This window comes from Sinohyriopsis cumingii, chromosome 5, assembly GCF_028554795.1.
Source record: "Sinohyriopsis cumingii isolate HCF-2022 chromosome 5, ASM2855479v2, whole genome shotgun sequence".
NCBI lineage: Eukaryota > Metazoa > Mollusca > Bivalvia > Unionida > Unionidae > Sinohyriopsis > Sinohyriopsis cumingii.
Window position 1 is genome coordinate 148495430 of NC_142965.1, and position 15554 is coordinate 148510983.

At 34.5% G+C, this 15554-nt stretch overlaps 1 protein-coding gene across 1 annotated transcript in view; it reads left to right on the plus strand.

The window, feature by feature from the left end:
- The window catches only part of LOC149800433 (uncharacterized), a 94347-nt gene that overhangs the window by 19990 nt on the left and 58803 nt on the right, over positions 1–15554 (plus strand). Inside the window, exons 2-4 of the mRNA XM_089960064.1 lie at positions 7599–7980; positions 11913–12008; positions 12618–12848. Of these exons, the coding sequence (XP_089816190.1) occupies positions 7621–7980; positions 11913–12008; positions 12618–12848 (687 nt within the window). The 5' untranslated portion in view covers positions 7599–7620. The remainder of the gene's footprint in view (positions 1–7598; positions 7981–11912; positions 12009–12617; positions 12849–15554) is intronic.

The window sequence follows — 15554 nt, forward strand, 5'->3', positions numbered from 1 at the left end:
TGCTGCCCACATTTTAATATGGTACTGGCTTATGTGATTGCATGTAGATATAACCTACATAAGCTCACGTATATATTGCTTTTTTATCTACTATTTAATGCTGCTACACCGGGATTCATGAAACACGGCAATAGGATGCATCTTGATAAGTACTCTACCCTCCTTTTTAAAGTTGGCCACTGTGACCCATCTTTCGCATTACACTGATTTTGATTCAGTTTGTCATGTTTTACTATTAATGCAACACTCCAGCAACTACGTGATTTTATTCATCTTTATTAGTATCACACCCGTACTTAAAACAATCACGGTGATCCATACTTCGTTTCTTTGTGGTTTAGGTAAAGTTGTTGCAGGTATATGAAATAAGAAAATAAAATCGACTTGTCCAGTGCTTGTACATCTTCTATGAATTTTCTCCATTTACCTATCAACACCAAGGTAATGAATAATGTCTTAACCTTTTAAATTGAACCTGGGATTGATAGCAACAAAATCAATTGACTAAGAATAATGAATGAGAATGACAATAACATTGTCATTACAAAATCATACATCTCTCTTAATTTGAGTTTCCAAACAGTGTTAACAAAACACAGACCTCAGCCCTTGTGATGGAGATATCTGGTTACAATCTCAAAGGGGGAAAACGCACAGATTAGCATTACTTTATAGTCTTATGACAAAGTGATGAGTAGCATTACTATATAGTCTGTATGAAAAAGTCATGAGTAGCATAACTGTATAGTCTGTATGACAAAGTGATAAGCAGCAGTACTGCATAATCTGCATGACAAAATCATGAGTAGCATTACTGTATAGCCTGTTTACCAAAGTGATGAGTAGCATTACTGTACAGTCTGTATGACAAAGTCATGAGTAGCATTACTGTATAGTCTGGATGACAAAGTCATGAGTAGCATTACTGTATAGTCTGGATGGCAAAGTGATAAGTAGCATTACTGTATAGTCTGCATGACAAAGTCATGAGTAGCATTACTGTATAGCCTGTTTACCAAAGTGATGAGTGGCATTACTATATAGTCTGTATGACAAAGTCATGAGTAGCATTACTGTATAGTCTGGATGACAAAGTTATGAGTAGCATTACTGTATAGTCTGTATGACAAAGTGATGAGTAGCATTACTGTATCGTCTGTATGAAAAAATGATGAGTAGCATTACTGTATAGTCTGTATAACAAGGTGATGTGTAGCATTACTATATAGTCTATATGACAAGGTGATGTGTAGCATTACTGTATAGTCTGTTTGACAAAGTGATGAGTAGCATTACTGTATAGTCTGTATAACAAGGTGATGTGTAGAATCACTGCATAGTCTGTTTGACAAATTGACGAGTAGCATTACTGTATTGTCTGTATGACAAAGTGATGAGTAGCATTACTGTATAGTCTGGATGGCAAAGTGATCAGTAGCATTACTATATATTCTGTTTGACAAACACATGAGTAGCATTACTGTATTGTCTGTATGACAAAATCATGATAACAGAATCTGAACTAGCCCGCTCATTTAATGCCTGCTCATTTAATGTATGACAAAGTGATGAGTAGCATTACTGTATAGTCTGTATGACAAAATCATGAGTACCATTACTGTATAGTCTGGATGACAAAGCCATGAATAGCATTACTGTATAGTCTGGATGGCAAAGTGATAAGTGGCATTACTGTATAGTCTGCATGACAAAGTCATGAGTAGCATTACTGTATAGCCTGTTTACCAAAGTGATGAGTAGCATTACTGTATAGTCTGTATGACAAAGTTATGAGTAGCATTACTGTATAGCCTGGATGACAAAGTCATGAGTAGCATTACTGTATAGTCTGGATGGCAAAGTGATAAGTAGCATTACTGTATAGTCTGTATGACAAAGTCATGAGTAGCATTACTGTATAGTCTGGTTGACAAAGTCATGAGTAGCAGTACTGTATAGTCTGGATGGCAAAGTCACAAAACGTCATGAGTAACATTTCTCTATAGACTCTATAACAAAGTGATGAGTAGCATTACTGTATAGTCTGTATGACAAAGTGATGAGTAGCATTACAGTATAGTCTGGATGACAAAGTCAAAAAGGTCATGAGTAGCATTACTGTATAGTCTGCATGACAAAGTCATGAGTAGCATTACTGTATAGTGTGGATGACAAAGTCATGAGTCGCATTACTGTATAGTGTGTATGACAAAGTCATGAGTAGCATTAATGTATAGTCTGTATGACCACGTGATGAGTAACATTACTGTATAGTCTGGATGACAAAGTCATGAGTAACATTACTGTATAGTCTGGATGACCACGTGATGAGTAGCATTACTGTATAATCTGCATGACAAAGTCATGAGTAGCATTACTTTATAATCTGCATGACAAAGTCATGAGTAGCATTACTGTATAGTCTGGATGACAAAGTCATGAGTAGCATTACTGTATAGTGTGTATGACAAAGTGATGAGTAGCATTACTGTATAGTCTGTATGACAAAGTCATGAGTAGCATTACAGTATAGTCTGGATGACAAAGTCAAAAAGGTCATGAGTAGCATTACTGTATAGTCTGCATGACCACGTGATGAGTAGCATTACTGTATAATCTGCATGACAAAGTCATGAGTAGCATTACTTTATAATCTGCATGACAAAGTCATGAGTAGCATTACTGTATAGTCTGGATGACAAAGTCATGAGTAGCATTACTGTATAGTGTGTATGACAAAGTGATGAGTAGCATTACTGTATAGTCTGTATGACAAAGTCATGAGTAGCATTACTGTATAGTGTGGATGACAAAGTCATGAGTCGCATTACTGTATAGTGTGTATGACAAAGTCATGAGTAGCATTAATGTATAGTCTGTATGACCACGTGATGAGTACCATTACTGTATAGTCTGGATGACAAAGTCATGAGTAACATTACTGTATAGTCTGGATGACCACGTGATGAGTAGCATTACTGTATAATCTGCATGACAAAGTCATGAGTAGCATTACTTTATAATCTGCATGACAAAGTCATGAGTAGCATTACTGTATAGTCTGGATGACAAAGTCATGAGTAGCATTACTGTATAGTGTGTATGACAAAGTGATGAGTAGCATTACTGTATAGTCTGTATGACAAAGTCATGAGTAGCATTACTGTATAGTCTGGTTGACAAAGTCATGAGTAGCAGTACTGTATAGTCTGGATGGCAAAGTCACAAAACGTCATGAGTAACATTTCTCTATAGACTCTATAACAAAGTGATGAGTAGCATTACTGTATAGTCTGTATGACAAAGTGATGAGTAGCATTACAGTATAGTCTGGATGACAAAGTCAAAAAGGTCATGAGTAGCATTACTGTATAGTCTGTATGACAAAGTCATGAGTAGCATTACTGTATAGTCTGGTTGACAAAGTCATGAGTAGCAGTACTGTATAGTCTGGATGGCAAAGTCACAAAACGTCATGAGTAACATTTCTCTATAGACTCTATAACAAAGTGATGAGTAGCATTACTGTATAGTCTGTATGACAAAGTGATGAGTAGCATTACAGTATAGTCTGGATGACAAAGTCAAAAAGGTCATGAGTAGCATTACTGTATAGTCTGCATGACAAAGTCATGAGTAGCATTACTGTATAGTGTGGATGACAAAGTCATGAGTCGCATTACTGTATAGTGTGTATGACAAAGTCATGAGTAGCATTAATGTATAGTCTGTATGACCACGTGATGAGTAACATTACTGTATAGTCTGGATGACAAAGTCATGAGTAACATTACTGTATAGTCTGGATGACCACGTGATGAGTAGCATTACTGTATAATCTGCATGACAAAGTCATGAGTAGCATTACTTTATAATCTGCATGACAAAGTCATGAGTAGCATTACTGTATAGTCTGGATGACAAAGTCATGAGTAGCATTACTGTATAGTGTGTATGACAAAGTGATGAGTAGCATTACTGTATAGTCTGTATGACAAAGTCATGAGTAGCATTACAGTATAGTCTGGATGACAAAGTCAAAAAGGTCATGAGTAGCATTACTGTATAGTCTGCATGACCACGTGATGAGTAGCATTACTGTATAATCTGCATGACAAAGTCATGAGTAGCATTACTTTATAATCTGCATGACAAAGTCATGAGTAGCATTACTGTATAGTCTGGATGACAAAGTCATGAGTAGCATTACTGTATAGTGTGTATGACAAAGTGATGAGTAGCATTACTGTATAGTCTGTATGACAAAGTCATGAGTAGCATTACTGTATAGTGTGGATGACAAAGTCATGAGTCGCATTACTGTATAGTGTGTATGACAAAGTCATGAGTAGCATTAATGTATAGTCTGTATGACCACGTGATGAGTACCATTACTGTATAGTCTGGATGACAAAGTCATGAGTAACATTACTGTATAGTCTGGATGACCACGTGATGAGTAGCATTACTGTATAATCTGCATGACAAAGTCATGAGTAGCATTACTTTATAATCTGCATGACAAAGTCATGAGTAGCATTACTGTATAGTCTGGATGACAAAGTCATGAGTAGCATTACTGTATAGTGTGTATGACAAAGTGATGAGTAGCATTACTGTATAGTCTGTATGACAAAGTCATGAGTAGCATTACTGTATAGTCTGGTTGACAAAGTCATGAGTAGCAGTACTGTATAGTCTGGATGGCAAAGTCACAAAACGTCATGAGTAACATTTCTCTATAGACTCTATAACAAAGTGATGAGTAGCATTACTGTATAGTCTGTATGACAAAGTGATGAGTAGCATTACAGTATAGTCTGGATGACAAAGTCAAAAAGGTCATGAGTAGCATTACTGTATAGTCTGTATGACAAAGTCATGAGTAGCATTACTGTATAGTCTGGTTGACAAAGTCATGAGTAGCAGTACTGTATAGTCTGGATGGCAAAGTCACAAAACGTCATGAGTAACATTTCTCTATAGACTCTATAACAAAGTGATGAGTAGCATTACTGTATAGTCTGTATGACAAAGTGATGAGTAGCATTACAGTATAGTCTGGATGACAAAGTCAAAAAGGTCATGAGTAGCATTACTGTATAGTCTGCATGACAAAGTCATGAGTAGCATTACTGTATAGTGTGGATGACAAAGTCATGAGTCGCATTACTGTATAGTGTGTATGACAAAGTCATGAGTAGCATTAATGTATAGTCTGTATGACCACGTGATGAGTAACATTACTGTATAGTCTGGATGACAAAGTCATGAGTAACATTACTGTATAGTCTGGATGACCACGTGATGAGTAGCATTACTGTATAATCTGCATGACAAAGTCATGAGTAGCATTACTTTATAATCTGCATGACAAAGTCATGAGTAGCATTACTGTATAGTCTGGATGACAAAGTCATGAGTAGCATTACTGTATAGTGTGTATGACAAAGTGATGAGTAGCATTACTGTATAGTCTGTATGACAAAGTCATGAGTAGCATAGTCTGTATGACAAAGTGATAAGTAACATTACTGTATAGTCGGCATGACAAAGTGATGAGTAGCATTACTTTTTACTCTGCATGACAAAGTGATGAGTAGAATAGTCTGTATGACAAAGTGATAAGTAGCATTACTGTATGGTCTGCATGACAAAGTGATGAGTAGCTTTACTGTATAGTCAGCATGACAAAGAGATGAGTAGCAATACTGTATAGTCTGTTTGGCAAGGTGATGAATAGCATTACTGTATAGTCTGTATGACAAAGTGATGAGTAAAATTGCTGTATAGTCTATATGACAAAGTCTTGAGTAGCATTACTGTATAGTCAACATGACAAAGTGATGAGTAGCATTACTGTATGATCTGCATGGCAAAGTGATGTGCAGCGTTACTGTATAGTCTGTTTGACAAAGTGATTAGTAGCATTACTGTGTAGTCTGTATGACAAGGTGATGAGTAAAATTGCTGTATAGTCTATATGACAAAGTCTTGAGTAGCATTACTGTATAGTCAACATGACAAAGTGATGAGTAGCATTACTGTATGATCTGCATGGCAAAGTGATGTGCAGCGTTACTGTATAGTCTGTTTGACAAAGTGATTAGTAGCATTACTGTCTAGTCTGTATGATAAAGTGATGAGTAGCATTACTGTATAGTTTGTTTGACAAAGTGATGAGTAGCATTACTGTATAGTCTGTTTGACAAAGTGATTAGTAGGATTACTGTATAGTCTGTTTGACAAAGTGATGAGTATCATTACTGTATAGTCTGTATGACAAAGTGATGAGTATTATTACTGTATCGTCTGTATGAAAAAAATGATAAGTAGCGTTACTGTATAGATTGTATAACAAAGTGATGAGTAGCATTACTGTATAGTGTGTATAACAAGGTGATGTGTAGCATTACTGTATAGTCTGTATAACAAAGTGATGTGTAGCATTACTGTATAGTCTATATGACAAGGTGATGTGTAGCATTACTGTATAGTCTGTTTGACAAAGTGACGAGTAGCATTACTGTATTGTCTGTATGACAAAGTGATGAGTAGTATTACTGTATAGTCTGGATGGCAAAGTGATCAGTAGCATGACAAAGACCTGAGTAGCATTACTGTATTGACTGTAAGACAAAATCATGATAACAGAATCTGAACTAGCCTGCTCATTTAATGCCTGCTCATTTAATGTATGACAAAGTGATGAGTAGCATTACTGTATAGTCTGTATAACAAGGTGATAAGTAGCATTACTGTATAGTCTGTATGACAAAATCATGATAACAGAGTCTGAAGTAGCCTGCTCAGTTAAAGTCGACATAATTGTCTTTGTTATAGCACTGTATAATAACGCATGATCTCATGTCCTCTGGTTATTGCCTTACTAGAAAATGCATAGGGATTCGATAGAATGTGCTGCTGTAGATGTATATAACTGAATTCTTTTCCTGACTTTAAGTGAATCGCTTAAACTAAGGGAATTATATTTTCATTCAGGTATTTCATCCTTTTATGATTTTAACTTTGTTAATTTCCTAAACTTTAACATCTTTATAAATTGAAAGGCAAAAAATTGTTTTTTGACGTGTTATGATAAATATCTGCTAAAATGTGAAGTAGTACCACGTAATATCAACCATGTTGGTAATTAAGAACTTAACCAAAAACCTATTTGCTTAGCTTTCATAAGAATTACCGAACTGTATGATGGTATTTTCACACGGAGTAACATTCGTTTCTGAATAATTACACACCAAAATTGGTTTCTTATATGAATAGAATGATAATTATTCAGTGAAATTGTAATAATGCATCTTGAGAGTTATAAGAATGTTTGTTAGAATAGAAGACATGTCAAGATAGATTCTACAGCAAAATTGTGAGCATATTTCTACAGTTCGTTATTAAAATAAGAACATCGAAAGAAAACACCTATTAAGGTTTATAATCACTTTCTAACTATTTCTCAGATTGAATTATTCTCTTTCCATGCGATACAGCTTTATTTAATATAAATATGCACCCCAAATGTAAAGAAAACTAGTAACAGTACAAAAGTAAAATTTGTAACTGATTTATTTATTTCTTCATAGACTGACCTGTGATGGGACAGAGATGAATTCACGCGATTGCCCTGTATGTTTTGTGGTATATGATGATCCACGATGTCTTCCTTGTGGTCATTCCTTTTGCTTGAGATGCATATCACGAATCGCAGGCGATAGGAGAAATTTTCGATGTCCTTGCTGCAACGGAAATGTTGAACTAGATTTTGCCGGAGCAGAAGGATTACCGAAGAATTACTGCCTCACATCCGTAATACAAGATCTTCCATCGTCTACATGTAGCGAACATAACAAGACACTTGATATGTTTTGTGCAGAATGCAGTGTGACTATCTGTTATAAATGCATATTTGGTTCGCATTCTGGTCACAAAATTGAGGATATAGATGTTGTATTCAGTAAAAGGAAAGTAAGTTTAATATATGTAAAACATTCATATGAGTGTACGTATGCATGTATGTCTGAATCATACGCATCGTGATCATCATCCTTCTAACAATAATAATAATAATAATAATATAAATTATTATTATTATTATTAACATTATTATTGTTATTATTATTATTAGTAGTAGTAGTAGTATTAGTAGTAGTAATAGTAGTAGTAGTAGTATCATTATTATCATCCAATTTCACAGCAATAATGGCCTTACTTATGTTCAGATCGGGTTGCTTTCCTTTTCCTAATACCATAATGACTTTGTTAGCATATTTTCCGCCCAAAAGGAAGGACCACTCTCGTGTGTACATTTATAGCTTTTAGGCTATTTTTGGAATATGGGGAATTTCTGCTAGTGTACCAGAATGATTTGTAAGATATTTATATCTGTGGTTTGGATATTTTTAAATTCTCTGGCCAGTCATTTTCCTTTTTTTTCTGGCATTCAATTTGATAGTTGTCTGGAAATGTTCTGATTGTGAAGCATATGTCTTTCCCTTCTTTGCCTCCCGTTATGTAAACTGTGATCGGAATGGATCTTGAGGTAATGCAATAGCTTTCCCTTGTAGTTTTCTACACACGTCTCCTTTTTCCGATGAAGACGTATCTGAATATTTCATTTGATCCAACCTAGTTTGTCATGCCAATTTATTTCATTTGATATTCCTAAGGCAGATCCAACCTAGTCTGTCATGCCAATTTATGTCTGTCACCCACGTTGTGATAAGAAAGCATGTGGCTGAACGCTTTATTTGTATATTGTCTTATTCTGCACAACGATGAGTCGTTTGGATTTTGCACACTTCCTTTCACCTTGTTGACCATAGCGTCTTTCATTATGTCTTCAGGTTTCCTCAAATACTGGTTCTTGATTTTTAGTTTGGTTTGATCATATAAACTGATAGTGTTTTGCATTCCCAATCATTTTATGTTATTTGTCTGTCCCTTCTTTGCTGGTTCTCATTCTTTCGTCATTGTGTTTAAAGAACGTCTCCGTCTTACACCAAGACAAGAAAAGGCTTAATCGCTCTAACAATTATTTTTTATTTAGCGTCTCTTTCATGCCACAGAAAGGCGTCATAAGTGCTTGAACTATTCTAAATCTTCTTGCTGACATTTTTGGTCGTTATTCTCTTCTGGGTTCGAACAACTACCAGTGGTTTTAGACCTCAGTAACCTTCTGCAGCACTTAGACGGTTCCAATTATTGTCGTTTTTGGATTAGGTCTGAATTAAGACATTTTCTTTCTCTATGCTAGAAATAGTTCAGCAGTATTCTAGTCTCGAGCACATTGCACTTCCGGGGTGCTTTTACACCGATTTTCTTCAGACGTCATTATCTGTTTACATCAGCTCATTAAATTAGGTCATCTTAGATGTACATCAGCTCCCTAGTACTTATGTCAATGCATTCAAACTCTTATTGGGTCCAACTCACGATTCCAGTTATCCAACTGGTGATGGATAATGTGCCCAGGTATTGAAAGCCGCGGCTATGTGACTCAAAATGTAGACTTGTTCCTATGAATTCACCAATATGAACGTTTTGTTTCCTGTATTTAATCTTTAGCTCTTTATTTGTCATGTTATCTCCATTTTATAGCAATTTATGTGTAACCTTCATCTTTCCTTTGTTCTTTTAATCTCTGTTTGTCTCGTATCTTTATGCCTTCTGTCTGTTCTAGTTTACCACTCTTGATGCCTTGATCCGCGCACTCATTGATTTAATGCTCCACTTGTACAATCGCAGAAACACTTCTCACAGTCTGGATCATGAAGAATATTTCAGACTTATTTTGCCCATTTAACTTTAGATTTTTGATGAACAGCAGGAGGGTATCTTATTCCAGTTCTATTTAGGTTTGTATTGAGCTTTATGTTAAATGATCGCTATCGTCAAAGGAAAGAGAGCAACATCATGAAATGTATTGATGACAGCAGATCTCCTTAAGAATTAGCCCTTTTTGATATTGATATCCCGCCTTTATTTCTAAGAGTCGTAAGTGTTCCTCCCCTACAAATTCTTGCCGTTTACTATGATTCTTCGCATCATCCTAGCTATGCAAAAATTTAATTCGCCATTACAACATCCATTAGTGAGGTTTTGTGTCGTAGGCCCCCTTGTACTCTGCCAAAGGAACTTTTCATGCTTTTTCTGTATTTTGCAGTTCCGAAGCACGACGTTAGGGTTTGGCATGCAGCGTTATCTTAATAGCGACCTTTGTTTCTACAGTCCGTCTTCTCTGCTGGAAAAATGTTTTTTTATTTTTTTATTTAGGCAGCCATATACCATATCTGGAGTAATTCCATTGAGTAGCCTCATCTAATTGCCAGGACTACAACTCTGCGTACGTTTATTCAGTCCTACAGTTCAGTTGTTGCTTTATCATGGTTACTAGTTATTTAGTCAGAGTATGTGAACATAGTCTAGCCTTGAAGTTGTCAAGTTGGGTATTGTTCTATTGTTATTGTGAAATCTTGTTAATCAAAATTAATGTGTTAATTGTTCACATCATCCAATTACTCTTCATTGCCTTTGTGTTTGTTTTCTTTGCCTCACATCTCTCTACATGATTTCATGTGTTCCTTCTCATGTTGCAATCCTTCTAATCTTCCATCATTCAATTATTGATATAACTGAAGTTTGTTCTTCTTGAAGCGCTTGTTTTATATGTACTGCTTCACTCTACCATTGTATCAATTCTACTATTACATACTTGTTTTATATGTACTGCTTCACTCTACCATTGTATCAATTCTACTATTACATACTTGTTTTATATGTACTGCTTCACTCTACCATTGTATCAATTCTACTATTACATACTTCAGTGCCTTACAGTGTAGACTGTATTTCTTGTTTTAGTATGTTATTCTAACAGATGCTAGTTATCCGTTTCTTTCGTTGAGTTTCAGCCTGATTATCCTCTTCTTTTGCATTTAGTTGCCTTGCATCCTGTGGTTCCATAACATAACTGCTTGTCTCTTGTTACTAGCATTAACGCTACAACTCATACATCAACACATTCGTTTCCTCAGATAGAAGTAAGTGGAAGTATTTGATTTACACAAAGTATTTCTCACATAAATGATTGATGTTTACCTCACTTCTAGTAGAAAGATTATTTCTTTCGCTGTTAGATAGTGCTAACTTAATATATGTCATTCACATGTCTCCATCTGCTGCATAATGGAACTCCATTGTATCTATCTATACTTCCTCGTTTCTTTTCAAAGTCAACCTTCGTGCAATGAAACGATGTTTCAAGCAGAGTATCGTGTTCTTGTGAAGCCTCTTCGTTGATAGCTTGTAACGTTTCTTGGAAATGCAACGACGTGATCAGCCAACCTCTTTTCTGATCAAATGTCTTTTTGTCCTGCAACTGGTTTCACGTCGGGCATATCTTATTATTATTATTAATACTCTGTGTGTATATATATATATATATATATATATATATATATATATATATATATATATATATATATATATATATATGTGTGCGTGTGTGTGTGTGTGTGTGTGTGTGTCTGCGTGCATGTGTGTCTTATGTATTCAATGAAGAAGTGTATAGTGTTGTATGTAGTTTATTACGAAACGACTATTCACCACAGATTTCTAATTTGACACAAATGATGGAGGTATAGAGAGTTGAACTAAAACTTGCAATGTCACAGAAATACACAAATGAATTTATTTTGTTCAACTCTGTCCTATTTTATCATTTAAATATCTTTATTTTCCATTAACATCAGGTCATTAGTTTGCAATTACTAACTTGCTGCATACCGATACATTTAACTGTAGGCCACTACCTCTTTGCAAAGACCAGTGGATACTCAGTAAGACAAATATTTGTATTGTTGTATTACTAATTAATAATCTTCGTATGAAATCGACAGGAAATAATTACCAATTTTCTTGAATCTACAAAACAATGGCAATCAATGATAGAGGAGCAAACGGACACTACGATGAGGTCACATCGTTCATTGAAGGTAATCATTTCTGTCCTCTTCTTTTTGCAAAAACAAAATTTACTAACAGCACATAGTCGATAGAGGTAATTAAAAAATCACATTACTTACATAATATGTCATAAATGTTTAAAACATTGACTGTCAATATTCTTTCTATGAGCATATTCAAATTTATAAAATAAAAATCACAATTATTAGTATTGTAACATAACAAAAATAGTTCGTCACACTTTAATATAAAACTTAGAAACGCTGTGTAACAACATCACTATATAACATCACTGAATACTGAACGTAATACTTTAGATTATTCATAAACAGAATTTTAAACTTGTACAGGTATAACATTAATTAAATTTGTCGAATCACACAATCAGCTATGGCACCATACGATGCATGAATATAGTAGATTAAGTGGATAGAGTAAGCAAACGAGTGTGACTGATAAGGCGTCTTGTATTATACCAGTTTCCAAAATCTTGAGACAGAATCTGAACAATAAGACTTTAAAAGTTTATAAAGACTGAAGACGATTATTTTTCAAGAGCTTCAATTGCTTTAGGGATTCAACTCTGGGTTCTGCGCTGACTATCTTCATCTACACAAATCTATTGCATGTACTTTCAGGAACAGGCTGATCTTATAAAATCAAGAATAAATGACACTTTTCAGAAGTGGCATGATGCTCTTGAGAAACGAAAGCATTACTGTATGGAACATTTGGATGAAGAAACTGGAAAGCGAAAAAAAGTCTTTGATGGCAATATGTCCATTTGTGAAAGAGTCAACACTGATATAAATAACCTTACAACTAGAATGAACACAATCCTTTCCGAAGATAAAGCATCCGTTTTGCAGGTACACCTTGTATAGGATCTCAAATGGATAATGATTTAATACTGAATTTATGAAACGAGTTGACTAATGTCCAGCTTCTGTAAACCTAGGAGAGCAAAAGATGAACATTATTCAACGAGTTTAATAAATGTAATGTTAAATCGTTACCCATTTGAGACTTTTTATTACATAGCTTTTATTGAGTGGATTTTTTTTTATAGATAGAATGAAGAATCAATAATTTCGTTCATTCTAAATTAACTATTGCACCTTTCATTTGATGTGCGTAAAAGTAGTCTTAAACGAAGTCTAACTAGTATTTAGGTCTAAAGATTAAGATTAAATGATATATTTTGCAAATAATAAATGAAAGAACAAGCGTCCTTCAAAATAAACAGAACATTTTTTACACAGCCAAATTAATGTTTTAACACAGAATGTCCAATGCGTGCGATGTCACATTGTTTCATAACGTACCAATTAGAGTACATTATACAGTATACGATCCATGTTCACCTTAATGTGTCACTTTCACAACTAAACATTATATTGTTGCGACATTCATGTAAACGGAGGATTACTGGATATGCAGAACACCGTATATTTGCTGATTTGGATTTTTGACTAGATATTAGTATTATTTGATTTGAAACAGTAGAATACAGAAGATATACAAATTTCAATTTAAGTCGGAATTGCATGACATATATGCTGTGCATGAATACATTTCTCTCAGTTGGGAGAAGCGGTTTATGTCCACATTCTTCTGTGAACTGAGGTGAATTTATTTACTTCTATAAGTTAACATTTAAACCACACTTGTATATAGGGTGAATTCCGTGTTACAGGTATAACGCCCCTTTCACTCCTATCCCACACACCCGCTTTCAACTGAGCAATACATTTAGTTTTGCTTGTTGTTTTTCTTGTCTTGGGGTTTTACGCCATTTTTAATATCATACTATGTTCAAAATAACGTACCGTACCCCTGTGGAGTAAATTGTCCGTATTCAGACAGACGAGACCATTTTCCCCAATTCCCTTGCGTGACTAGAGTAGAAAAATGGCCGCCGAAATGTTCATAAGATTTCAGAAGGCAGGGTTAAGAAAGGTGCACCCACAATCGTAGCCAATTAGAAGAGAGAACACTGCACAATAGTTTCATGCGTTTATTTGGATCAATAAGAATTACACAGAGTGATATGTATCAAAAATATGAAACTACATCAACTGTAGGAAAACTGTACTGACAGTGTGATAAATTAGTATAGCTAACGGGAAATACATATGCAGTAACAGTTACTTTGAAATAGCAAACATGTTTATTATAAACGAACAAAATGAATAAATCTTGGTTAATTACGGATAGCTTTAATCTCGCTGTAGAGTAGTGACTGAAACGGATACATGTTGTGTCTTAAGTCTTTAATTTGCAGTAATTAATAATGTCTGACTTGTGTGTGTGTGTGTTTCTTTGTATCTATAAGTCGACATATAGATCCAAAGAAATATATACATTAAACCAACGAATACTTAAATTAAAGTGATGTTTTATATTCGGGTTTTCTACAATAGATGGCCATAACATTAAATGAGAGGGCAAGCCATCTAAAAGATATGATAAGAAATGAAATTGTATTAGCTTTCAACTTTGAGATGTACATAATCCATTCTTTTTCTGTCATATACATTAGCTTTCCAGTTCTATCTGTAACTATAAAATGAGTCGGATTTGAACAATATCAGCCTTCCTTTTCTGATACTGGAAAGAAATCAAAATAAAATCGTCATAATACATAAAGTCGATTTGAACATTTGTAAATGTTTTTCTTTATTTTTTTTATATTTTTCTTATCTTCTCATGCATTAAATCTCAATAGCTCAGAATTTGATATATTTTGTATTTAAAAAATAATTGTGATAAGGCTGACCCACCAATTTGTTTCTAACAGATTAAAAGGAATTTCATCCTATAGGCTGGTCCAGCTCAATATCCTTTGGTGGGTAGGATGGGGTTTAATTTGTTTTTCAAGCATAATGAAAAAGACATGCTTGAGTTACTATATTATTTCTAATTATCTTTAAATTATAGAGCAGGAAGACAACACGATAAACGCTCAAGTTTATACTAACGCCCATGCAAACATTTTTGAATCTAGGTATTCGGGGAAAATGATTAAACCTCGAACTGAAGCGCTGGTATCCTTCAAACGGTATTCACGATATTATCGGAAGCCGAATTTCGAAGATGGCCTGTAACTAGAAAGGGGTTATTTAATGCACACAAATGTTCTAGTTTCATAACAATAATCGTATCAAACAAGGTTTAAGGAAAAAAAAGCATATTTGCTAATATTTTGGTATGCGAGCACAACGAAATGCACATCAAAAGTTCAAAAAGAAAACTTGTTTGTTTCACCGAACTTAAAATCAATATGCATAAAATAAATGATTAAAGATGTAATTTCAAAATATTAACCTAAATATCTAAATTTTCAATTGTCAACTTTCTCCTTAGTTAATTATTTGGCACCAAATAGGAGGTAAAAGTACAGACAAAGAGACAGAAAATAAGGTTAGAAATGTTCTAGCATAAACGTAATTACATCCAGTGAATCAACACTAATAATTATCCGCCATCTACTGCATGCGCATAGTCATAGAGTTTTGAAGCAATGTTTTTTTTTTTCCATAAACAAACTTGTCTATTTTAGTTTGAACTAGGTG